The sequence below is a fragment of the Trichosurus vulpecula genome, chromosome 3 (genome assembly GCF_011100635.1).
Source record: "Trichosurus vulpecula isolate mTriVul1 chromosome 3, mTriVul1.pri, whole genome shotgun sequence".
Classification (NCBI taxonomy): Eukaryota; Metazoa; Chordata; class Mammalia; order Diprotodontia; family Phalangeridae; genus Trichosurus; species Trichosurus vulpecula.
In genome coordinates this window covers 434,737,630-434,761,830 of record NC_050575.1, presented here as the reverse complement: position 1 = coordinate 434,761,830, position 24,201 = coordinate 434,737,630, and the positions used below count along the sequence as shown (strand labels likewise).

At 48.4% G+C, this 24,201-nt stretch overlaps 1 protein-coding gene across 5 annotated transcripts; it reads left to right on the top strand.

The window, feature by feature from the left end:
• Nucleotides 1-10,480: 10,480 nt before the first annotated feature.
• Nucleotides 10,481-23,061, top strand: NAGK (N-acetylglucosamine kinase). 5 transcript variants are annotated; one of them, XR_005009930.1, is made up of 11 exons: nucleotides 10,498-10,619; nucleotides 13,733-13,817; nucleotides 13,975-14,073; nucleotides 14,954-15,095; nucleotides 15,937-16,047; nucleotides 16,861-16,973; nucleotides 19,036-19,123; nucleotides 19,915-20,012; nucleotides 21,042-21,120; nucleotides 21,291-22,801; nucleotides 22,896-23,061. XR_005009930.1 is itself a non-coding variant. In XM_036751383.1 (10 exons), the coding sequence occupies exons 1-10, from the start codon at nucleotides 10,591-10,593 to the stop codon at nucleotides 21,473-21,475; spliced, it is 1,029 nt and encodes a 342-aa protein (XP_036607278.1). In that variant the 5' UTR covers nucleotides 10,481-10,590; the 3' UTR covers nucleotides 21,476-23,061. The 5 variants fall into 5 exon arrangements, 4 of the variants coding, with proteins under 4 accessions (XP_036607278.1, XP_036607281.1, XP_036607280.1 ...); XM_036751383.1 differs by having other exon boundaries at nucleotides 10,481-10,619; nucleotides 21,291-23,061; XM_036751386.1 differs by having other exon boundaries at nucleotides 10,484-10,623; nucleotides 21,291-23,061.
• The last annotated feature ends 1,140 nt before the right edge of the window (nucleotides 23,062-24,201 follow it).

Genomic DNA, 24,201 nt, shown 5'->3' with positions numbered 1-24,201 from the left:
TCAACAGCCTGTGATTTCCTAGATGTGGTAACGCCCTTCTCAGCTCATCTACAACTCAGGACAAAAGTCTCAGTGAGTCACCTTTGGTCACCCAGCCAGTAAATGTCCAGAGTGAGATTTGAACCCCGGACTTCCTAACATCAAGTCCAACACTCACGCTGCATTTCAATTAAAAAATAATTATTGAAATCTACAGATAATACATTTTTTTAGTGGTCCGGACCCATGGTTTTATCAGCATGGGCCACTCTGGAAGAGACTACTTTTGCAGATTATCTGTAACCCATAGTCTTGGAGAATTGCCTGGGGCATAAAAAGGTTAAGTGACTTTCCCAAGGTCATACCTCCAGAATATGCCAGGAATGCAGGTCTTCCTAACTTTGAGGCTGCCCCTCTATCCACTTTGCCATGCTTACCCTTTAAGTAATAATCATAAGAAAATTATATATACATATATATGTATATTGTACACACACACTCATATATATGTGTATACATACACATATAGTTTTAAAAGACATTGACCTGTTCTCAGAACCCTGGAGACCTCTGAGGAATCCTCAGGTATCATTCCCTCAGAGACGCTTAGCCAACCTGGGACCCCTTCCTAAGCCCAGGCTGAGCAGCCTCGATACGTGGCTCTTGAGAAGCCTCCCAGGGTCCCAGCAGCTTCCCTCTGCACCCACATCCTTTCCTTCACTCTCCCCAGGCCATGAGACCACCTGCAGCAGCCCCAAAGGAGTGGAATATTCCTTTGAACCTCTTGCTGGTGATAGGAGAAGGTATGGAGTAGCTAGGAAACACCGATGGCCACCTTCACTACTGGTCACACCCGCATATGCCCTTGGTGGATAAACGAAGAACGTGCTGTCCAGCACATGGGCCACACACACATACAAATGCACAGAAAACACACACATACAAGTCACGCATCCACATCCACAGAAGCTGCTGCGTGCATTCCCACTTACACACACAGAGCTCGGAACACTCAGACTGAGAGATGGGCTCATTCTCACACCCTTGCTCCAGCTCAGACACACACACACACACACACCACACACCACACACCACACATACACACACTCACCAGGACTGTCCCCGCATCTCTCCAGGCACCACCGGGCATATACATCCTCTAGGACAAGTTCAGAGGAAAGTTAAAGTTGGTTCTTACTTCCCCTTTTCTTGTCCTTCCCCTCCCCCAGCCCATGGAGGCCTTGGGGACAGACTGGCTGGTGCCAGCCATTCACTCCAGCCCAGGCTTAATGAGGCTTCGGCCCAGGGGCCCTAGCTGCAGACCCCTTCCCCCCCCACCCATTTCCAAGCTGCTACTGAGGCCTTCCCCATCTGGGGACAATCCAGCACCCTCCCCCCAATCTAAACTGCTTCATTTCCATCCCTAAACAGGTGGAATAGGAGGCCCCTCCCTAGTCCTCTTTTTAACTCGGTGAAGACACCAAGCTACAGCCCCCTGCCCCAGATCCACAGAGAGCCAGCTAGGAAGCATCTCTGCCCCAGCCTTGCTCATTACACAGAGCTAGCATGCTGCCCTAGTCTGCATCCTCATCAACTCCTACATCACCCCTTCCTGGAGACACACACACACACACACACACACACACACACACACACACGTCCCCTCCCTGCCTCTTGTCTCTCCTTCCTCCAGTCTAGCTTGTGCCAACTGCCCTCCCTGCAAGGCGATTGCTGATGCCTCCTCTGGGTGAGCCCTCAGCAAAGATATTTGTGACAGACCCTTGTAGCAAATACAAGCAAACAGAATCACCCCCCAGGTTTGCCAATCCTAAAGTTGACTGGGGATCCAGAGCCAGATAATTGTTACATAATAGGCTCTTAGTTGGGCTAATGTCCGGTCCTGAGGAAGGGTTTTCAATCAGAAGACATTTGTCTCTGAGAGAGGTTGCATGTATGATCCCGTGGGCTTGTGAGCAGTGGGCTTTCATTTGAATTTCTCCTCTCTCTTTAGTGATTATTTCTATAAAACTCTCCCATTTCCCCCCAAATGTCTCTGGAGTTGCAAATTAAACTAAGCCTGAGGTATCACCTTGACCCAAACAAATTTGCAAAAATGGAAGAATTTAATGATAAGGCCATGGAGCAAACTGCTGCTGTCTCTGTGGAGAGCAAAGCTGTCTGGTTGGTTTTTCCTCCTCATTCCTTCCTAGCTCCTTTCCATTATTACATATCCGCCACTTGGTCATCCAGTCTCTGCCTGAGGACCTCCAAGGATGGGGAGTGTTTGAACAGCTGCTCCAGGGAAAGGGGTGGAACGGAATCACCCCAGACCAGGCCATTGTCAACCCACTGGGGCCTGTTGGAGGCAGGACTGTCTCTGCTTTGCCCTCTCTAAAATTCCAACTGTATATAACCTGGCTTGTGACTGAAACCTTCAAAAGCCTGCTGAAAATGTTACTTGGGTCCATTGGTTTCTGAGTACCCCGGGTCTGATGTTGATGAGTCTGACTGCCACAGCACTTATGAACAAAGCCCGGACTATTTTCTATCATTAGCCACACCCAGCTGCAGTAATAAATTCATTAGTCTAATGTAGAAAGAGAAACCACAGATTCAGTTTAAGGTTCTTCATATGGGACAGTTACAGAATTGTAATCATAAAATAAGACAAGAGCTCTTCACGCCCCCAGGTGGCACCTCGCTAGGAAGGAAACATCTCAGATAATTAAATGATTCCAAGTAGTCAGAATCACAGGCTTCCTTGTGGACCACCTCTGAACACAATTAAAAAGATACACCTTGAAACAAGATTTTTAAAAAAACATATATATTTTTTAATCAGCAAAAAATCCATCTTCTCTCCCTCCCATCCCAACCACATTGGGAATGAAATAAAAACAAAACCCCTGTTAGGAACATGTATAGTTAATCAAAACAAATTTCCACATTGGCTGTGTTCAATGCATGTCTCTTTCTGCCTCTGAGACCTTGACTTCTTCATCAGGAAGTGGGTGGAAAACAGGTTTCCCCATCAACCCTCTGGAATAAGCCTTGGTCATTGTGCTGATCAGAGTTCCTAAGTCTTTCAAAGTTATTTGCTTTCACCCTATTATTGTAATTGCATAAACTGAAACCATTAAAATGGATCTTATCTTTTATCTAGAACCAGGGAGGGATTCTTCACTGGAAGAGTCCATGCCCTTAAAAAAAGTATTTTGACCTTGGTATTTCAGTATAATCAGTTTCCTTTGTACTCTTTTGCATTTTATTTTATGCATTTAAGCACTTAAATAAATCATAAACGTTTAAATTATACACATTAAATTCAAATACATTTCAATTATTCTGACACAGGGCCATAGGATTCCCCAGACTGCCCAAGGGGTGTGCGACACATCAAAGATGAAGAGCCCCCTAAAGTAGAAAAAGCCAAATTTAAAGTACTAGGGAAACAAAAAGGAACAGTTTAAAAAAGTGGAGGGGCGCCTCTGGATTTAAACCTTTCAGATAGAAAAGGGAGGGGGAAGAGAGAGTAGAAAGGAAAAGGAGGCATCCTTGCCCCTCCCCTGAAAAGTTTATTTAAATAATTTAGATTTATCTCCCACCCCCTCTGGTCCCGGCCATGTTCTGGGGGGGCGGGGGAGGGGGGAAGGTGCTCCACACAGGGATGGGGCCCCGGTGTGCCTGACATCATCTTTCTCTGCCTCTGCCACTAGCACCCACTGGTCCAAGCTTCTCTCCCTCTCCGAGGCGCTTACTTCCTAAAGTTTCCCAGCGTGGCACTAACTCCTCCCGATGTCCAATCTGTTCCATCCATCCTTTTCTCGAGCTAGGAAAAGCAGCCAAAAACTCCAAGCCCCAGAGTCCTTAGCGAGGTCTCAGATCACTTCCTCTTCTTTCGGGGGAACAATCCGTCCAAACATTTGTTAATACCAGAGTGTTCACTTTGGCTACAGCGGTTAGCTTGCCCAACCACTTCTAGAAAACTCGAAGTTTTAGTAATTAAAGCCACACAGCCACAGAATTATGTATTACCTTTGAGCTAGTGATCTCCCAACTAGATTCAGACCCCAAAGCCTGACAGTTACTGACAGTAAGAAACTATCTGCAAAATATGTACATACATGTCTGTTGTGTATGTATGTTCATATAGACACATGTCTGCACATGTAAGCAGATACGGGACCAGAGCGTGTGTATATATGCATATATGGATATCATCTGTACACACATATTCATACATATGTATCAGATCACTAATTGAAATAACAAAAAGGTGGAGTGGTGACTAGAACGCTGGACCTGGAGACAAGACCCGAGTTCAAATCCTGCATCAGAAAACTTATTAGCTGTGTCACTTACCCTCTATCTGCCCTCAGTTTCCTTTTCTATAAAATGAGGGGGTTGGACTTCATGGCCTCTTAAGTTCCTTCCAGTATTAGTCTATAAGCCAATGATTGAGAAACAGCTGAATAAAACCTGTGCTATAAGGAATGAGGAATGTTAAGAATTCAAAGATCCATGGGCTGGCTTTGATGAAGTGAAGTCAGAACAACCTCTACAATCACCGCAATCCTATACATGGAGACAGCTTTGAATAGCGGCAGTGAACGGTGTTGGTGCTAACTTATTCAAGCTAAAACACCTGCCCTCTGTTCTTTTAACTAAAAGCCAGCTGTAATAAAGGAAGGTTTTCTGTACTATGAGTGATGACTGCCTTTTTCTGCTGTCTTGTGTTTAACTGCCGTCAGGGACTGGACTTTGGCAGAGGGAGCTACCTGTGAATGGCAGGAGTTTTTCTCCTTTCCCATGTCCTGGACCCCTTGGGCAGTCGAAGCCCATGGACCTCTCATCAGAATTATGTTTCAAATGCATAAAAAATACATAAGAACTTGTGTTTATGCAATAGAAAAGCATAGGGATATATAAAAGACAAAAGAAGCTGTCTATAATTGTTATAAATTTTTTTTAAACTGTTGTGAATAAAATTCCAAGAGACAAAGTTCTGGGTATTAAAACTAAACTTGTTAATTAGACTGGCCAAGGATTAATAAATTGATGGTCAATGATTTCTCTCAGCAAAGACAAAAAGGGAGTCTCTGAGCCACCCTAAATGACCATCAGTCTTCCTTTCAGATAAGTGATTTAGCTATCTCTCTGTGATCCGCTATTGCTCCCAGAAGCTGTAGCCCATGCAGCAGCCACACTCCGAGACAACAGGGTGTGGGCTAAACCAGGTGGAGGGTAAGTGGTGGGCTTCCACCCCAAGGACATAAAGACTTCCCCTGGTGGAATGGTCAGATGAGAACTATTGGTTCCAATGACACAGAGTGATTGGCATCAAAGACCCCAAGGTCATCCACTGCATCCAGGGACATGGCCAGTCATCCTGATTTTTGTCTTGCCGCTGTACTTCAATGACTCAGAGAGAGTGAGGCTGTGCAACCTTGCCACACCACAATCCAACTGGAGTGCAAATCAAGACATCACCCAGTGCTATCACTGGTTCTCTTCAGAAATGAAGAACAATGTTGGGACCTCCCCTGACAACCCTAATTGGTTGAACACTTAATGAGGAGGCGGGCTGAGAGTGCTCAGCTCCTCCCCATGGTTGAAGGCTGGGAGATCCCTGAGAACAGGGCCCAGTCAGTCACAAGGTTCAAACACTTACAGCAGCTCAAGGGTCAGTGCAGATTCTGAAGCTGAGATGCAACAAAGTATGGATCATTTCTCTGCTGCTTGTGCTCATTTGGGCCTAACAATTAACACCAAGAAAACACAGATGCTCCATCACCACCACACTATCCATACGTGGAATCATCAGTTACAGCAAATGGAGAAGGTCTGAATGCTGTGGATAAGTTTGCTTACCTTGGTGGTGTACTTTCTAGGGATGCAGACATTGATAATGAGGTAGGCGCACTCATTGCCAGAGCTAGCTCAGCGTTTGGGAGGCTCTGAAGGAAAGTATGGGAGAGAAGAGGTATTAGGCTGACTACCAGACTGAAGGTCTACAGAGCTGTGGTGCTGACCTCATCGGTGTACACCTGTGAAACCTGGACGATCCACCAGCACCATGCCAGGAAACTGAATCACTTCCATTTGAATTGTCTTAGGAAGATTCTGAAGATCACCCGGCAGATGAGGTATCAGACACTGAGGTCCTTACTCAAACTAAACTGCCAGGCACTCAAACTCTGCTTCAGAGACCACAACTCTGATGGGCTGGCCATGTTCTTCAAATGCAAGACAAACACTTGCCAAAAAGACCATTTTATAGAGAACTCACACAGGACAAGCGTTCACATGGTGGTCAGAAGAAGCGATACAAGGACACCCTTAAGGTCTCTCTGAAGAACTTTGGAATCGATTGTGTGACACGGGGGACACTGGCACAGGACCACTCAGCACGGCGTGCCCACATCAGAGAAGGTGCTGTTCTCTATGAGCAAAGCAGAATTGAAACAGCTCAAAGGAAATGCAGGATGAGCGAGTTTGGAGCATCCACCCCAAGTGTTCACACGGACTGTGACTACTTACTTGTGCCTGACCTGTGGTAGAGCATTCTGAGCTCATATTGGCCTGATCAGCCACAGCTGCACACCCTGAAACTTGACTCTAGTACGGTAATGTCATTTTGGTCCTCTTCGAGAATGAAGGACAACAACCAACCAACCAGCAATCTGGGTAGCCTCATTAGGGCCTCTCTGGCTTGGTTTCTCCTTCATGAGCCAGGCTGCCCCAAACTCTAATAAAGAGACTAAGGACACGGGAATATCTCTGGGTAGAGTCCCTTAGTTAGGCTTCTGTGTACTGGGTAAACAAAGTGGAATCCCATTTGGGTGGGGACCAGTTCAAAGCAGTTAGTGAGCAGATGCCTCAGGGATAGGAGTGAAAACGTGACTAGGCCATGCCCTTCAGAGACTGACTGGCCTCTTAGGCAGTGGGGTCTTGACAAAAATAGGAGAAAAAGGATGGATCGCAAATTCATATTTGGTTATTAATATAATTAATATCCGATATTAATATAATCAATATATAATGTATAATTAATATACTATTAATGTCCCTCAAAGCCATGTTCCCAGACCCCAGGCTAAGAACCCCTGGGATTTGATTAGTCAAAACAAAATTTACTCATTAACCAAGAATGTCCCTTAAGTCCTGGGATCAACTAAGTGGTAGGTAATCTAAGGCACTTTGGGTAGCTTCTTGGATATTTCTCTTCTTGCCTTTGAAATCCCAGGGACAAGTAGGTCCTTGCTAGACATAACTGGCGTAGCAAGTGTTCATAACAGCCCCACTGTGGGCTGGTTGGAAGCACATGTACATGCACATGCACACACAGGCACAGGAAGTTTTAAAAAATTAATTACTTTCAGTGATCAAGCATTTATTTTTTCTTTTTACAACCCTTCCAACGAATGATAAATAGCATTTGCATGGCTTTTTAAGAATTGTGTATTATCTCTTTGGATCCTCACAATAGCCCAGTACATAAGGCATTCTGATCACCCTCATGTTACAGATGAGAAAACTGAGGCACAGAGCAGTTAAGGGATTAGGCAGGATTTGAATGTGGGGCTTCCTGACCGTAAATCACCCTACTCCATCCACTTTGACACATAATTGTCCCCAAATAACCGTAGCCAAGCAAAACAAATGCCCAAGCTGGCTATGTTCAAAAACGTGTGTCCCGTTCTAGCAGGAGTTTTGTTTTGTTTTTTTAAACCAAGGCTTGAGATGGGGAGATGGGGTGAAGAAGGACATAGAAAGACTGGCTGGCCAAGCTGATCCTGCTTGGGGTGTGGGGGCTTTGAAGTTCCTCCTTCCCAGATGCTGGGGTCAGATTTGGGCTGTGAGGGTCCTATACTGATGAAGCCCCCAGACGTGAAGCACCAGATGGAACTCCCATGTACGGATAGAGATACGGGATACAGAGTAAATGGAGCACTATCTTGGAGAAGGTGCTAGTAGCTGGGGGAAACCAGGGAAGGCCTCCTGCACAAATGGCATTTGAGCTGAGTTTTGAAGGAAACTTGGGACTTCAAGAGGTAGAGAGAAGGAGGGAAGGCATTCCAGGAAAGAGGACCAGCCAGGGCAAAGATCTGGAGGTGGAAGATGGAGCATGGTGTGTGATGAATAGCAAGCAGGCCGGTAAAGCTTAATGGTACAGTCTATATAGCAGTTGTAATTGTGCGTATATGCCGTTAACAAAAAGAAACTCAGTCCTTGCCTTCAAGGAGCTTACGTTCTAAAGGGGGAGTTGCTGTTATCCAGTCGTGTCTGGTTTGACTCTTCAAGACTGTCTGGGGTTTTCTGGCAGAGATACTGGAGTGATTTACCATTCCTTTCTCCAGCTCATTTTACAGATGAGGAAACTGAGGCAAACAGGGTAAAGTGACTTGCCCAGGGTCACACAGCTTGTAAGTGTCAGAGGCCAGACTTGAACTCAGGAAGATGAATTTTCCTGACTCCAGGCCCGAGGCTCTATGCACTGTGGCGCCACTTAGGTGCCCTCGATGACCTCCGAGGTCCCCTCCAGTTTTAGATCTAGGATAAGATGGGGCAGTCTTATGCTAATAGACAAGCTACTCCTCCAAAGATCATTAGAGGCTGGATCCCAGAATGAGCTGGGTTCCTTGGGCTTAGTTGCTGGGGCAGGGATTGGGTTACAGGGATTACAAGTAGATACATTTTCTTGATATCCTATTGCTTAATATTTTAATAGTTCTTCCTTGTTTTGTTGTTAAATAGGAGATCCAGTCTTTTAATGCTCTGCTATAATTAGGAGTTTCCCGTAAATGGGTCATAGACTGAGAGGGGAAGTGATGGGGCACAGGCTCTGGGAATGTTAGAGGTCATCGAGTCCGGCCCCTTCATTTTACGGGTGAGGAAACTGAGATCCAGAGACCTGAGTGACCTGAGGACCACACAGTGGCTAAAGGGCAGTGGCCAGACTGGAATCTGGTTCCTGCGAGTCCCAATCCATCTTCTTAACCTATGTCGGAATCCAGGTGTTCTCGGCTTCAAATCCAGCACTCTCCCCCACCCCACCAGCTGCCTCCAGCAGCTGAAAGCAATACAACTGAACTCTAGGTGGTCTTTTGGGGAGGCGATATGGAAAATAAAGCTGAGGAGGCTGATGATCACCACGGTTCTCGCTTTTGCTTCCTGACAACATCTAGAGGAGAGGCCTACTCTCCTGACAACATCTAGAGGAGAGGGAGGAAGGAAACGATCACTCACGAGCATCCACAGGCTCCTCTACATCTGTGGGAGATGGAATTCCGCAGGCTGTGTCTATTTCTGTGAGTCTGTGCCTGTGGCTGTGAGCCTGCTGCGTCTTTGCGTGGACAGAGGCTGTGCAACTAACTGGGCGGCAGTGTGTGTCTGGAACAAGGCCTTGGGAGAGCTAGGGCCCACCTCAGGGGTCATCCCCGCAAGCTCTTTTTCTTTTCTTTTAACAGTGAAAACTAAGAGAAATATTCTTTCTTAGAAATGGCAGAGTCCTGGATATCTACAATCAGAAAAGCTGGCTTCGAGTCCATCTGGGCTACTTGTGCGACCTTTGGAAAATGCCTTCCCCCATCCGAAGGTAACTTCCTCTTCTGTAAAATGTGGCATTTGGCCTTTTCAAGGCTCTTGCAGCCCTCAACCTCGAATCCTACTGATGGGTGAATTTCCCCTCCAGTCTGTGCTGGTCTCTGTCTGTCTGTCTGTGGGGAAATGAATGAGTGGGTTTATTTGTGTACACGTGTATCTTCATAGGACGTCAGACCCTTGGTTCCAAGTTAACACACGCATATGTTGGGGTGGGCGGTGTGATGGGACAGACATGGAGAAAGTGGTTGTGTGTCTGAGGGGCATTGGGTGGCAGGGTCTGGACGAGGACCTTTCTCTGCCTGTCGTCAGTTCTTAGATGGGAACGGCAGGCCACTCGCTGATCTGGGGGGCCCCCTCCTGGCTGCTCGGCGCCTCCAGACCACGCAATCGTTCCTCTTTCGCCACTAGCTTCCCGAGAGAGGGAAGGGGGAGGAAGACCCCAGTCCGCTCCCAACCCAAGGAAGGAGGGCGCTTAGGACAGCGCACCCTTTCCAGACACCGTCGTAGGCTCACGCAGGTACACAGACACACACAAAGTTACACACACGCACACACATTCACGCGCTTACAGGTAAAAGCACAGAGCTCGAGCCCGACGCCACTAGCACCCTAGGAGAGACACGCGCTCACAGACAGCCCCACCCCGCCCGGGGTCCCCCACGACCGCACACCCCGTCCACACCGGAAGGGTCCTGAACCGGCAGCTAGTCCGAGCCGCGGCAGGACAAGTCCCGGGCCGGGCTGGAGCCCCGAGGAGCTCCCCGGCCCCTCCCACTCACAGACACGCTCAGACACGCTCCCACATCACCGGCTCGCTCCTCCTCGGGGCGGGACCCCGACGCTCCGCCCTCCCCGGCTTTGCGGAAATCAGCCGCTGGCGAGACAATGAGGCCGTCACATGACGGGCCGGCCTGAGCCGGAGCTGGACGTGGCCGGAATCCGGCCGAGCCGGGCAGAGGGCTCGGGGCGCCGCGCGGTCGGGAGCCAGCGGCCGGGATCGGCCCCATGGCGGGGCTGTTCGGGGGCGTGGAGGGGTGAGTGCTGGGGCTGGGGGCCCCTGCCCGGGGGGCTGCCTCCTCCCAGGTAAGTGGAGGTGTGCGGGGATCGCGCGCGCCTCCGGTCCAGGTGCCGCCAGGTGCGGTCGTCGGTGTTTGTGATGGTGCGGGAGTGTGAGAGAGAGCCGGGGACCGTGCCCCGCAGGATCGCAGGCTCAGAGCTGGGAGCGATCATCCAGCCCCTTCGCGTGACAATGAGGGAAACTGAGGCGGAGAGAATTAAAGCGGCCGGCCCGGGGTCAGACGGCCAGGAAGTGTCTGAGATTTGAACCTGAGTCTTTAGCTTCCCATCACTGTGCACCTGGCTGAGGGCCTCGTAAACCCCACAGCCCCCGACATCCAGGCATTGATTAAGCACCTAGCGTGTCTGCCCTCCAAGAGCTCACTTTGTAGTGAGGGAGATAACGTGGAAATAACTCTGTGCAAACAAAAGATAGACTGGATACATTGGAGGTGGTCTCCACTGTAGGTGCCGATCCTAAGTAAGGAAGTACAAGAGAGATTTTAGACAGGAGGAGGCGGAGCATTCCAGGTAAGGGGAGCCTGGAGTGGAGAGATACCTGTGTTGTGTGAGACAGGCTGGAGGCCAATGTCACTGACTCAGTGCCTGGAGTTACTTCCAGAGTAAAGATTGGAAAGGGAGGGAGGGGCCGGCCAGGTTATGAAGGGCCTAAAAAAAAAGCTAAACGTGATTTTATATTGGATGGGGAACCACTGGAGTTTATGAAATATGGGGATGATGTGGTCAGAGTTGCACTTTACAAAGATCCATTTGACATCTGAGTGGAGGATGAATGGGAAGGCAAGGCAGGCAGACCCACCAGCAGGCTACCGCAGTAGTCCTGGCATGAGGTAATGAAGGGGAATGGTCCAGAGTGGGGGCAGTGCCAGAGCGGAAAGGAGGAGAGATGCTGCAAAGGCAGCAGACTGGATGTGGGGGTGCGAGGGATAGTGAGGAGGCCAGGGGCACCTCGAGGCTGGTGGTGCCCTCTAGTAATAGGGAGGAAAGGACAACGGGATGGGTTGGGGGGGGAAATGCGTTCAGTTTTGGTCGTGTTGAGTTTCAGATGTCTGCCAGGCAGTTGGAGAGGTTAGAGCTGGATATGAGAATCACGTGCACCTGCTAATTCTTCCTTATTAAATCTCTCACCTAGCCCCATCCTTTGTTGTTGATGCTGCTACCCTGACCCAAGCCTTTCCTCCCTTCCTGCCAGGATGGGTGTAACAGCTTTTTAATTCAGCAATTAGCATGAATTAATTCCTACTACTTCCCCGTACTGAATTAGATTCTGGGGATACAGAGATAAAAATGAAGCAGCTTGTGTCTATTGGGCTTCCCCACAGCATGTACATGAATGAGTTCATAGAAGTGTTTACAAAGTAAAAGTGATTGAAGGGGAAAATGCTATCTGGAGGATCAGGGAGAACTGAAGTAGGAGGTGGTGGTCTGCGAGATGGAAGTCCAGTGAGTGCATTCGGAGCACTCGGGCCAGGAGATGGGAGATCTGTGGAGGGAAGAGATTGCTGGGGTGGATAACAGATCGGTCAGTCTGGCTGGAATGGACACGGTGTGGAGAGATAAGCTGGATCTTCCGCCCAGACGTTCCTGGAGGGGCTGTCGTCTCCTTATCTCACTTGGCTCTGGAGGGAGGAGAGGTCACTAGACCTCTTGTGGCTCCGTTGTTTGCAGTCGTGTTCAGTTCTTCATGACCACGCTTGGGGGTTTTCTTGGCAAAGGGACTGGGGCGGTTGGCCATTTCCTTCTCCAGCTCACTTTACAGATGAGGAAACTGAGGCAAACGGAGTTCAATGAGTCGCTCAGGGTCACACAGCTAGGAAGTGCTGAGGCTGGATTTGAACTCAGGAGGAGTCTTTCCGCGTCCACGCCTAGCTGTCCCCGAGGCTGCGCCCACTCGTTCCGATGACACGTTACTCTGGGGCAGGTAGCGTGAGCCTGTTACTGCCGTTGTCCAGATGACGAAACTGAGACTTGGAGAAGGGAGAAGTGATTTGTCCAAGGTCACACAGAGAGCCATTGTCAGAGGCAGGATTTGAACCTGGGTCCCTCCCGATCCCAAGTACAGTGGGCACAGTGACTATATATGGATAGTCTAACTTGGCTCTGTGTGTACTCTTGGGTCACACCTCGCTGGATTGTAGGGCTGTGGGAGTCATCTGGACCAAGCCCAGAGAGGGGCTCCCAAGGTCACACCACATTAGATTTGAACTAGTGGCCATTTACATCCGGCCAGCCCGCCATGCCATATCACTTCTTCAGAGGAGGCTTGATTTTAAGAACACTGTGCTGGGAGCCAAGGCAGTGAATTTCCATTCCTTTTTTGCTATTAGCTAACAGTGTGGTCCTTGGGCACGTTGCTTCCTCTCTGGGCCCACATTTGCTCATTTGTAAAATGAAGAGATGGAAAGAGAGATATCTAAGACGCCTTTAGACTCTGACTGTGTCCCTGGAGGTGACTGTTCCTTATTTCACAGGGAGGCCGGGCACAGGCTGTAACATGCTCACACAAGTCAGAGCCACAGCCTTGATTACAGTCTGAGCGCCAGGAATCTTGATGTCGAGTTGGAGGAGGGACCTACAGGCATTTAACTAGCAGAGGGGGGAAACTCGAATAGGGGCTTCTGGAGTTCTCCATAAAGGCCAGCTACTGTTACCAGAGGCAGCTGTGGCCTGGTGGACAGAGAGCAGGCTTTGGAGTCAGAAGATCTGAGTTCAGGTGTCTCCTGTAGCACCCACTGGCCTTGGAATGCCAGCTAACTCCCTGAGATGATAAGTAGTTCAGCTCTGCATGGGGAATTTATTTACTGGCACTTCCCTGCATCAGTAACACCACAGGTCTGGTCCTCTGCAGTCTGAGATTGAGTGATCATATAGTCAATACTACAGGACCTCTCAGAGGAGAAAGGGAAACTAAGTCCCCATGGAAGAAGGGGTAGGCTTTGACAGATGGGTAGGATTTGAGGAAGAGAAGTTAGGCTTGTATCTTCCCCACCATACGAGGGGCATCCTGAGGGCAGGGGCTGTTTCTCTGCCATGAGACCAGAGGTGAGGTTGAGTTTGGGCTATTCCCTAGGGGGGCCACCCACTCCAAGGCCGTGCTGCTGAATCAGAAAGGCAAGGTTGTAGCGGAAACTGAAGGACCAAGCACCAACCAATGGGTAAGATGGAATTGAGGGAAGGGTTGCTTGGCGCTCACTTGCTCATCTGTGACCGTATCATTCTGCTGCCTGGAGAGGAGAGGTTGGGACAGGGGGTGACAGGGGTGGGAAGGGGAGGTAGATGGGATAGTCCAAAGCCTTTCTCTCCTGGGACCAGCTGATTGGGGTGGAGACATGTGCGGAAAGGATCAATGACATGGTGAATGAGGCCAAGAAGAAAGCTGGGATCAGGACCAATGAACCACTGCGCTGCCTGGTGAGTCTGGGGCAGAAGTCAGATGGGGGATCTGGGAAATTAAGAGCTGGGCATGCATCAACACCTGAAAACCTAGGACTGAGAACACCCGTAGGATCCCCTGGGTCACCAGTTAGGGGACAAATGAACCGACAACAGGGTAAGAAGGCGTGGATATCATTTAATCTGATTCTCTCATTTAACAGTTGAGAAAACTGAGCTTGGGGCAGCTAGATAGAGTGGATAGTGCACTGACACTGGAGTCAGGAGGACCTGAGTTCAAATGTGGCCTCAGATACTTACTAGCTTTGTGACCCTGGGCCAGTCACTTAACCCCAGTTGCCTCCAAAACAAGAGAGAAGACTAAGGACAGAGGTTCAGTGATTTGCCCAAGGTCACAAAGCTAATAGAGTTAGGGAGCTTATTTGAGCCCTGATTTTAAATCCTTCAACCCTTCTAGGATAGCACACAGCCTCCATGTTTTGCTAGCATTGCAACCTACACTCGTCTCCTCAAAATAAGTTCTCCTCCTGACTTCATTCAATTCAGTATGAATTTATCAAGAGCGTACTGTGTGCCAGACCCTGTGTTAGATGCTGGGGATTTTGGGTTCTTTTATTCTTCGGATTTTTTAAAATTAACAATTTCCTCATGTCCATCCTATATGCCAGAAGCAGGGCGTGAACACCGGTCTTTCTGACTCAAAGGCTGGTACAATTAGAGAGTAGTGGGGGGCTGGCTTGAGTGGAGTGGAGTTGGGATAAAGAAAAAGCAGCAAAGGCAGGCTGGAGCCCCTGATTTGGAGGATAAAGAGGTTGGATGTGACCCTGAGGACAGCGGGGATCTGTTGAAGAGGCTTGAGCAGGGTCAGCCCTGAAATCTGATCTTTTCCCAACGGCAGGGCCTGAGCCTGAGCGGGGGGGAGCAGAGCGGTGGGGTGTCCCCCTTGACGGAGCAGTTGCAAAGCCACTACCCTGACCTGAGTGACAGCTACTTCGTCTCTACGGATGCAGCCGGGTCCATTGCCACGGCCACCGCCAAGGGTAAGACCGGCCTCACTGACAGGGCCCCCATCAGGACCTCTGGCTTCGGACACTGGGAGGACTGGCTCCCTCCAGAATTCTCTGCTCCCTGGAGGAGGAGACATTCGCTGGAAACAGCTGGTACCATCTTCCTTAGTTCCTAAGCCTCTCTGGACGTCCTCTGGGCTGACCATCTGACTTCACCTTCTGTCCCACTCCAGGTAGCCCAGAGCAGGGAGGGAAGGAAGCATATTTGGTTGAAGGGGAAAAAATGTTGGGAGGGGGTCCAAAGTTAGGGACCTCTAGAGCAGGGGTTCGAGAACTTTTCTTGTGCCATGGACCCTTTCTCAGAATCATGATTTTAAGTGCATAAAATAAAATATACATAAGATAGAATTATATTGAAATACAGACATCAGAATATTAAAAACAATAAATTCATGGACTCCAGGCTAAGACCCCTCTGCTCTAGAAGCAGAGAAATGTCCCAAGAAGGGTGGTCAAAGTGACAGAGCTAAACGTTAGAGCAGAGTATGTTCAAATTAGGGTTTTTATAAAGAAGGGGGAAGAGAAAGGAGATCTGGAGGCCAGCCAGGTGGTAATGGCCCCTTCCAGGGCAGCCAGGCCACTGGCTGGGAAATCCAGGATTCAGATTACGCTGTCTTTTCCATACACAATCCTCACTCCTTGAGAAAGGATCCAACCATAGGGTCTTTCCTGGAGTGTGTACTCCATTCTCCTCACGGGGTCTGAAAACTGTCCTCAGTTGCTGCCCCAGATCGTCTAGGCTTCAGGGAGTAGGCGTGTTTAACTGTGTCTCTGCCATTGGAAAGTTCCTGAGCCCAGCCCTCTCTTCCTCCAGGTGGAGTGGTGCTCATTTCCGGGACAGGATCCAGCTGCAGACTAGTCAACCCGGACGGCTCTGAGGAAGGATGTGGTGGCTGGGGACACCTCATAGGGGATGAAGGCTCTGGTGAGAATGGGAAGTGGCAGTGACAGCAGTTGTATCTCTCCCTGCCCAATGCCCTCAAGCTGGCCTCTAGAGTAGAAGGTCACAGATTTGAACTTTGGTCTTCCTGACCCCAAGTCCACAAGCCTCAGTAGACTTGCTCCCCTGATCCACCTAGCTGCCTACCTCTGGGAATCCCCCATCACATTCCCAACAAGGGGTCATTCTACCTTTGCCTCCAGTGAGGGAGAACCCACTTCCACCCAGGCAGCCTACTGAGGCTTGTTCTGCCTTGTAGGGCCCACAGAACAAGGCCAAGTGCCCTTTAAGATGTTTGAAGACATCAGTCATGCCCCACCCAAGCTTCTCCCCTCCAGGCTAAACACTCCCAGCTCCTTCCTCAGCCGTCGAAGTCTCCAGATTCTAACTTGTCTCTGAGTGGATGCCAGAGTACAGCAGAGTCCACAGACTCCAGTCTCTCTGGAGATGAGACTGGATGCCAGGTGCCAGGTGGAGGCAGAATCACAGGACTTTAGGTGGAAGGGGCCTCAGAGATCATCTAATCCAACCATCTCATTTTACAGATGAGGAGGGGAAGTAACATGCCTGAGGTGGCAGAGGTAGAAAGTGCCAGTTCTGGACCCATATCCCCTGGTTCCAAATCCAGAGGCCTGACTTTACTGTGGCAACAGAGCCTTGGGTTGGGGGGCCCAGACTTCTGATGTCTAGCCTTCACACTCCCTTGTTGTGTGACCTGCTGACCCTCTGGGCCTCAGCTTCCTCACTTGCACCACAGAGGAGACCATCTCCCTTCCGGCTTACCCATTTTCTCCACAGCCTACTGGATTGCACATCAGGCAGTGAAGGCAGTTTTTGACACCATGGACAACCTGGAGGTGGCTCCACATAAGATAGACCACCTCAAAAAAGCTATGTTCGACTACTTCCAGGTAGGTCCCTCCTCCCCCAAGTCCCACCTGTCCCAGGCTTGGTGTGGTGGAAGGGAGGGCAACTCAGAGGCAGTGGTAGGGAGAGGAGCACCTTCCCCAGCTGCCTTTGGTGAGGGGGAGAGGAGGAAGTCTATGTTTTGTCACAGCAGGACTCTAGGTAGCAAGATACACATATACACACATGCAGAAAGAGACTGGGTAATCGGAGTGAGAAAGAATGGGGAATCCAGGATAATGTGAAATTACAAACCTGGGAGCCTAGGAGGAGGGGCAAACAAGGCCAGATTACAGGTCTGTGGATACAAGGAGATCGGGGCCATGAGCTTAGATGCCATTGAGTCCAACTCACCCATTTTACAGTTGAGGAAATTAAGGTAAATGCAGGTGAAGAGTTAGTCTGGCATGACCCGCTCTCAGTGAAGCACCTGCTGACTCTTGTAATAACTGCTTCCCTTCTAGATGCTCACCAACCTTCCCTTTAACAATCTAGTCTAGAATTTTCCCAGGAATCAAAGTCAAGCTCACTGGCCTAAAGTTTGCAGACTCTCTTCCTTTCTTTTTGTGTTTTTGGAAACTGGGACATTAGTCCTCCCTCAGTCAACAAATTTGTTCTGTAAAATTTGAATTCAGTCAAAAGGCCACATTTAAGGACCTAGAAGGCCACACATGGCCTTAAGGCCGCAGGCTCCCCACCGGTTTTGGGTAGAGCTTCTTATCATTTTAAGGAACAATCCATTTATACCTATGCTTTCAAGTGTTTTTAATAGGAATGAGTTGTATTTTGTCAAAAGCTTTTTCTTCATCTATTGATATCATAGGATTTTTGTTATTGACATAATCAATTATGCTGCTAGTTTTTCTGCTGTTAACCCATCCCTGTATTCCTGGTATAAATCCCACTCGGTCACAATGTATAAGCTTTGTGATATATTGTTGTAGTCTCCTACCCAGTATTTTATTTAGGATTTTTGCTGCAGTGTTCATTAGTGAAATTGGTCTATAATTTACTTTCTCTGTTTTTGCTCTTCCTGGGTTAGATATCCGCACCATATATGTTTCATAAAAGGAGTTTGGTAGGACTTCTTTACCTATCATCCAAATAATTTTTTTTAATATTGGAGTTAGTTCATGTCTAAATGTTTAGTAGAATTCACTTACAAATCCATCTGATCCTCATGCTTTTTTCTCAGAAAGTTCATTTATGGCCTATTCAATTTATTTTTCTCAAACAGGTTTATTTAGATATTCTATTTTCTCTTCTGTTAATCTAGGCCATTTATCTTTTTGTAAGTGTTCTTCTATTTCACTTAAATTATTAAATTTATTTGAATATCATTGGACAAAAATAACTCCTAATAATTGCTTTGGTTTTACTCCATTAGTGGTATATTCACCTTTTTCATTTTTGATACTCGTGATTTGGTTTTCTTTTTTTATTATTTAATTCTTGAGTGCAGGTGAGGACAAAGTCTTGGACTGAAATTTCAGGGACCTGTGTTTGGGGCGTGGGCTCAAAACCTGACCACCTGCAATTCAAAGCTTCTTTCTAGGCCTTGGTTTTCTTCCCTCATAAAATGAAGACTTTGGGCTAGACCCTAGATGGTCTCTGGTTTCAGGATGAAGTCTTAAGAATTAGGTTTTCCTACAAAAGAGGCTACTGGTTAAGAAAAAGGCAGAAGCGGTTAGAGAGGGAGACTGGTGTGAAAAGTGCCCTGGAATGACTGTCTGGAGACCTGATTTTAGTCCTGGCTCTAGGAGGAGATTTTGTGGCCTGGGACAGGTTCCTTCCTCTGTAAGGGTCAGTTGATTCATCTGTAAAATGAGACAGATGGACTAGATGACCTTCAGATGACCTTCTGTGGCTCTGATTCTGTTAAGGTCACTTTGAGCTCCATAGCCTTTGACAATACAATTCCCAGGTTTCCTAGAATTTCTAGGAGTAAGTTTAGTCATCCCTCCAATTGTCTTCAAACCACACAGCTGCCACTCTCCGTAACGGGAGGCTGTCTGGGAAAGCTTTCTCTTTTCTGATGACCACCTAAGCACCTTTCTGTACCCTCAGGTTTCTGGCCGGATAGAACTCCTCGACCACTTCTATAGAAACTTCGATAAATCCAAGTTTGCTGGATTTTGCCGGAAAGTTGCTGAAGGTACAGGAGGGATAGGGTGGGAAGCATAGCCTTGTGGTCTTGTCCATCTTGGTTCCTGCAGAGCCTCCATAAGGGAAAGGAAGGGCAGTGAGCAGAAATGAGAATCAAGAATCAGACCTCACTTCAACCAAACGCCATCGATTCTTGGTGCTCTGCTCTGGAGACTTTCTTGAACTTTTTTTTCTACACACACACACACACACACACACACACACACACACACATTTCCATATCCACTGATCACAAAAAGGTGATTTTCTATGAAATTGAATCTCCATTTCATTGTTTGCTTTTTAAAGAAAGTATACAAGGATTCCGGCTTGTTATTTTCATAACCGTCTTGCTCGTCTGGGCTTCGTTTCGAACTTCTTTTCTGTTCTCTGTGCATTTAAGAAGGCATTACATTGGCCATCTTCTTTGGCATCATGGCTGCTCAGTTTCTTCCCAGCCCTCATTCTCGCTATCACAATGCTCTATCAGGGATCCCTACATCCACTTCTCACACTCATATGGCTGCCAGATTAAGCTTCTTCATGCATGGATTTGGCCATCTATTCTTTTGCTCAAAAGTCCTCATTGGATCAGGTTTCTCCAGCTGCCCGTGGCAGTAACTTCAGTAACTTTTTCCTTCTCTTCCCTTCCTTGAAGTGTCTAGCGCAGGGTTGGACATGTACAAGATGCTCTGTAGAGACCTAATTTCTATGGATTGATGCAGAGGTAAATGAGTGAGTGGAGGGTGAAGCTGAGTCCAGGCTCCTTCATTCTTCAGTTGCCTTGCTTCTTCATTCTAGGTGCTTATCAGGGTGACGCTCTCTGCCAACATATCTTCAGGAAGGCTGGAGAAGTGTTGGCCAGACACATACTGGCTGTGTTGCCCAAGATACACGTGGTAAGCGGAGGTGGGGTATGGGGAACCTGGGCATTGTGGGGAGGACAACAGACAAGCAAAGAAATCCCACCTTCATGGCTGCTGAAAATGAGGCTTACTCTGACTCCATTTTCATTTCTCTTATCTGTGTCTGTTCTAGCTCCTTGTCCCCACTCACCCACATCTCTGTCCTCCTCTTTCATACCCTGAGTTTGTTTCTTCAAGAGGCAGCAGCATGGTGCTGTAGACAGAAGACTGGCCTTGGAGTCAGCCCAGGGTTCAAGTTCTGATGCTTCCCCTATTGAGATCCACAGTCAACTTTCTAATTCACTCCAATTCAACAAGACTTTATTATTTTGAGGTGCTATGCTGAGGACAAAAAGAAACAAAATAATGCCTGCCCTCAAGGAGTTTACATTGCATGGGAGAAACAGCACAAGTGCTTAATAAATGTATCTACGCAGAGAAGTAAATACAGAATAGGGAAGGTAGTGGGGGGGGGGGGGCAAGTTGGAGATCAGGAAATGTGCTTGAACTGAACCTTGAAGGAAACTAGGCCTTCTGACAGAGGGTGAGAAGAGAATGCATTACAGGCATGGGAGAACAGCCTGTATAGTCAGGAGATAAACTACTGTGTAAGGAGAGCATGTACCCCATTTGGGCTAAAAACAGACTGTACATGCATGCACGCAGCTGCGGCATGTGGCAGACAGAACACTGGGTGTGGAGACAGTGGATCTGAGTTAGAATCCTAGCTCTGCCCCTTGTAGCTCCTGTGGGACCTTGTCCACCTTGGCCAAGGCACCTCCTTGGTCTGGCCCTCTATTTCCTCAAATATAAAGTGAAGGTATTGTACTAAATGATCTCCAAGTCCTGAATTCCTCTGACCTCCCATTATCCCTCTTCTACCACTTCCAGTGCCTGTGAGGCCCCCTCAGTCTGGGCTCCTTGTGGGAGGAGGGGCAGGCCAGGCTGCTGAAAGACCCTGAGCTGGTAGCCCTCTCCTCCCTCCTAAGAGCCAGCATTAATAACTCTCTCATTTCCCCTCAGACGCTTTTCCAAGAGCCAACGGGCCTCCCCATCGTGTGCGTGGGCTCTGTATGGAAGAGCTGGGCGCTGCTGCAAGAAGGTGAACAGGGAGGGACCTGAGTGAGGAGCAGGCAGGGAGGGGTGAGAGGAGTGGGGCCAAGCAGCGACCACAAGGTCACCTACCTCATACTGCCCAAGGAAATCTGCCACATCCGAGCTTCTAGACCATGCTCTGTGCCCAAACCCCTCTTGTTTTCTCTCCCATTCTAGGCTTTGTCTCCACCCTGGCTGAGGGAAGGAAGATCCAGAAAGCCTTCTCTAGGTTCACCCTGCTCAAACTGAAGTGCTCTTCTGCCCTGGGGGGAGCCAGCTTGGGGGCTCAGTTTATTGGGGAGACTCTTCCTCTGGACTATGACAACAGTGCAGAGAGCTTCTTTCAACATACCTTCTCCTAGTTAGGGCTGGGCTTCCCACCTCAAGGCCAGTGGACATCAGATGCTGAAAAACTGCAGTGCTTTTGTTAATCAATAAAGATAGCTAAAATTTATTAGTACTTCATACATACCTCTCAGAAGTAGGTCCAAAAACTAACTCACATAATTGGAGAGATCCTCAGATGATGTTGAGTCCAGCCCATACATAAAAGGAGTCCTTCCTATAAGGCACCCCATAGGTGGCTGACCAGCTTCTGCTTGAACCCACCCCCTTTGGAGGCTGTCCATCTCCCTTTTGGACCTCTCTGATTGCTTAGATTTTTTCCTGATTTCAAACTTCAATCTGCCTCTTTGCAACATCTACCCGCTGCTCCTAATCATCCCTTGGGGCTAACGAATACCTCTGGCATGATCCCCGAATCTTCTTTTCTCCAGGCAAACACTCCCAGTTCCTTCAACCAATCTTCCTATGGAATGGCCCCAAAGCCCTTCGCCATCTTGGTTACTCCTCCATAGACGCACTCTTATCAATTGCCTTAAGTTGTGGTTAGGTCTGATTGCGGAGAGTACGGGCGGACGAGCATCTCCCAAATGATGCAGCCTGACGTCCCCGTCACCCTGCTGTCCGCTAAAACTCCCAGATCTTTTTCTGTACTGCTGTCAAACTGTGCTTCCCCAATCTTAAACTGGGTGAGATTGATTTTTGTCCCAAATGCAAGGCTTTGCATTTATTCTCGTTAAGCTTCATCTCATTTGATTTAACCCACTTCCAGCCTATTTATAGCATGTCACCTAGTGGGTTAGTTATCCACCAGCAGTGTTACCTGCATACCTGAGAAACTATTATCTGTGCCTTTATCCAAGCCATTATTATCCCCATGTTACTGATGGGGAAACTGAGGCAGGGGGTGAGTGATGTGTTCAGAGTAAGCTAGTGTGTGTCTTGGGCAGGACTCCCAAGTCCAGCACCCTATCCACAATGCCCCTTACTACCTGCTTCAGAATCTGTCACATACGAAGCAAGATAAACCATCTTTGCTCCTGCCTTTAGACAGATGAGGAGTGTTTACTCTGCTTTAATGCCAGGTACCCATGCCTAGGTCTAGAAACAGATTCTGCCACCTATTGGGAAGAAGCCAGGTCTGGGAGTCATCCCACATGTATTCCCTGCTAGCTTGGCTGCCATTTGAGCCTCAGAATGCTTATCTGTGACGTGTCCTTACTATGCGTGTGTGATCAGAGAAAATGTCCAGCAAGAGCCAACACTCAACCCACGGAATCCTGGTCACCAAGCGGCACAAAGGAAGTCGGAGCCCTTTCCTCTCAGCCAGTGTCCCAAGGGTGCATGTGAGTGCAGCAGGGGAGGGGGCAACATCTCTCTGAGCCAAGTGTTCCACCCTCCCCTTTCCACGTCATGGCTAAGTAAACCTCTTATTAACAGGCAGATGTTCTTGGAGTGTCTCCTTTGATTCCAATCTTGATCCTGAGCCACCAGACCAATGAGAAAAATGACTTATAAGCCATGACCCCACTGCCATCTTTGGCATTTGAGAGTGCCACTGACTTCTTAAAATGTTGACATTGTTAATAAAATGACTAATTACCCAGAAATTGTCTCTCGAACTTTTATGTCTCACCAGCCTAAGTGAGGTGTGCTGGCTATACCACATTCCCTAGAGATAAGGCTGTGGAAAAGATACAGTTCAGGTTTTTGTGAAGTCCCTTTGTGCAAGATCTGGACTCAAATTTTACCTCTGACCCTAGTTCCGTGACCCTTGTTCTTAACCTCTGTGTCTCCTAGGCAACTTCCTGGGTGTACCAGATGCTGAGATGTGGGGTTACCTCCCCCACCCTTCACATCACAGACTTCTCAAAAGACCCCATTATTTCATAGTTAAGACAGTGTCAAAGTGTTGGCCTTCGGGCCCCGTAATGTATAGTCTATACTAAGGCTGCTCTCCAATCACTAAGCACTGAGGTGCCTACTGTGTGTCAGGCTCTGTGCTAGGTCCCCATCTTCAAGGATTTTACATTTTGTTGGGGCTGACATCCACAGAAGTCCATTCAAAATGGAGACAGGCTGGTGGTCAACGGCCTGAGCTTGGAAGGACTAAGTGAGGAGGGAGAGCATTCTAGGCATGGAGGGCAGCCTGAGCTAGCTAGAAAATGGAAAAGTGCGAGAGGCGCCTCAGGGCCAATCTGGCTGGCCCACACAGAGCGTCAGCTCATCAGCTGATGGTTACACATAATTACAAACTATCAACTGTGACACATTGAGAACAGATGAAAGTGAAGCTGGACAGATGAGCTGATCCTAGGAGTCACGGGAACTTCTGAAGCATGGGAAGGACACAATCACCGGCTGAGGACACAAGACTTCTTGATGAGGGAATCTTTTATAAGACTGGCTGAAAAGAGAGCTATTCCAACCATTCTCATTTAGATAGGGAAACTGAGGCACAGAGAAGGGAGATGAACTTTCCCTGGGCCACAGCACTGCAATTTGAACCCAGCTCTCCTGACTTCTTCGATCCTAGGGCTCTTCAATGTGATACAACCCACTCTCAGGACTGGGGGAGGTGGGGACATGCTTTGAAGCTTTCTCCCTTTGCACAGGGCTGCATACAGCAGGCTCTTAATATCTGTACCATATCCTCCAGCATTCTGAAACAGGAGAGCACACTCACCCAGTGAAGCAGGGGTCCTTGGGCCAGAAAGCTGTGGAGAGAAGGTGGGGGGAGTCACAG

Bases quoted from the DNA above. Each gene is read 5' to 3' on its own strand.
- NAGK (XM_036751386.1), top strand. From the start codon at position 10,484: ATGACGGGCCGGCCTGAGCCGGAGCTGGACGTGGCCGGAATCCGGCCG. The intron at 16,048-16,860 runs GTGAGAATGGGA...TTTTCTCCACAG, and splicing joins CATAGGGGATGAAGGCTCTG to CCTACTGGATTGCACATCAG. The intron at 16,974-19,035 runs GTAGGTCCCTCC...CTGTACCCTCAG, and splicing joins CTATGTTCGACTACTTCCAG to GTTTCTGGCCGGATAGAACT.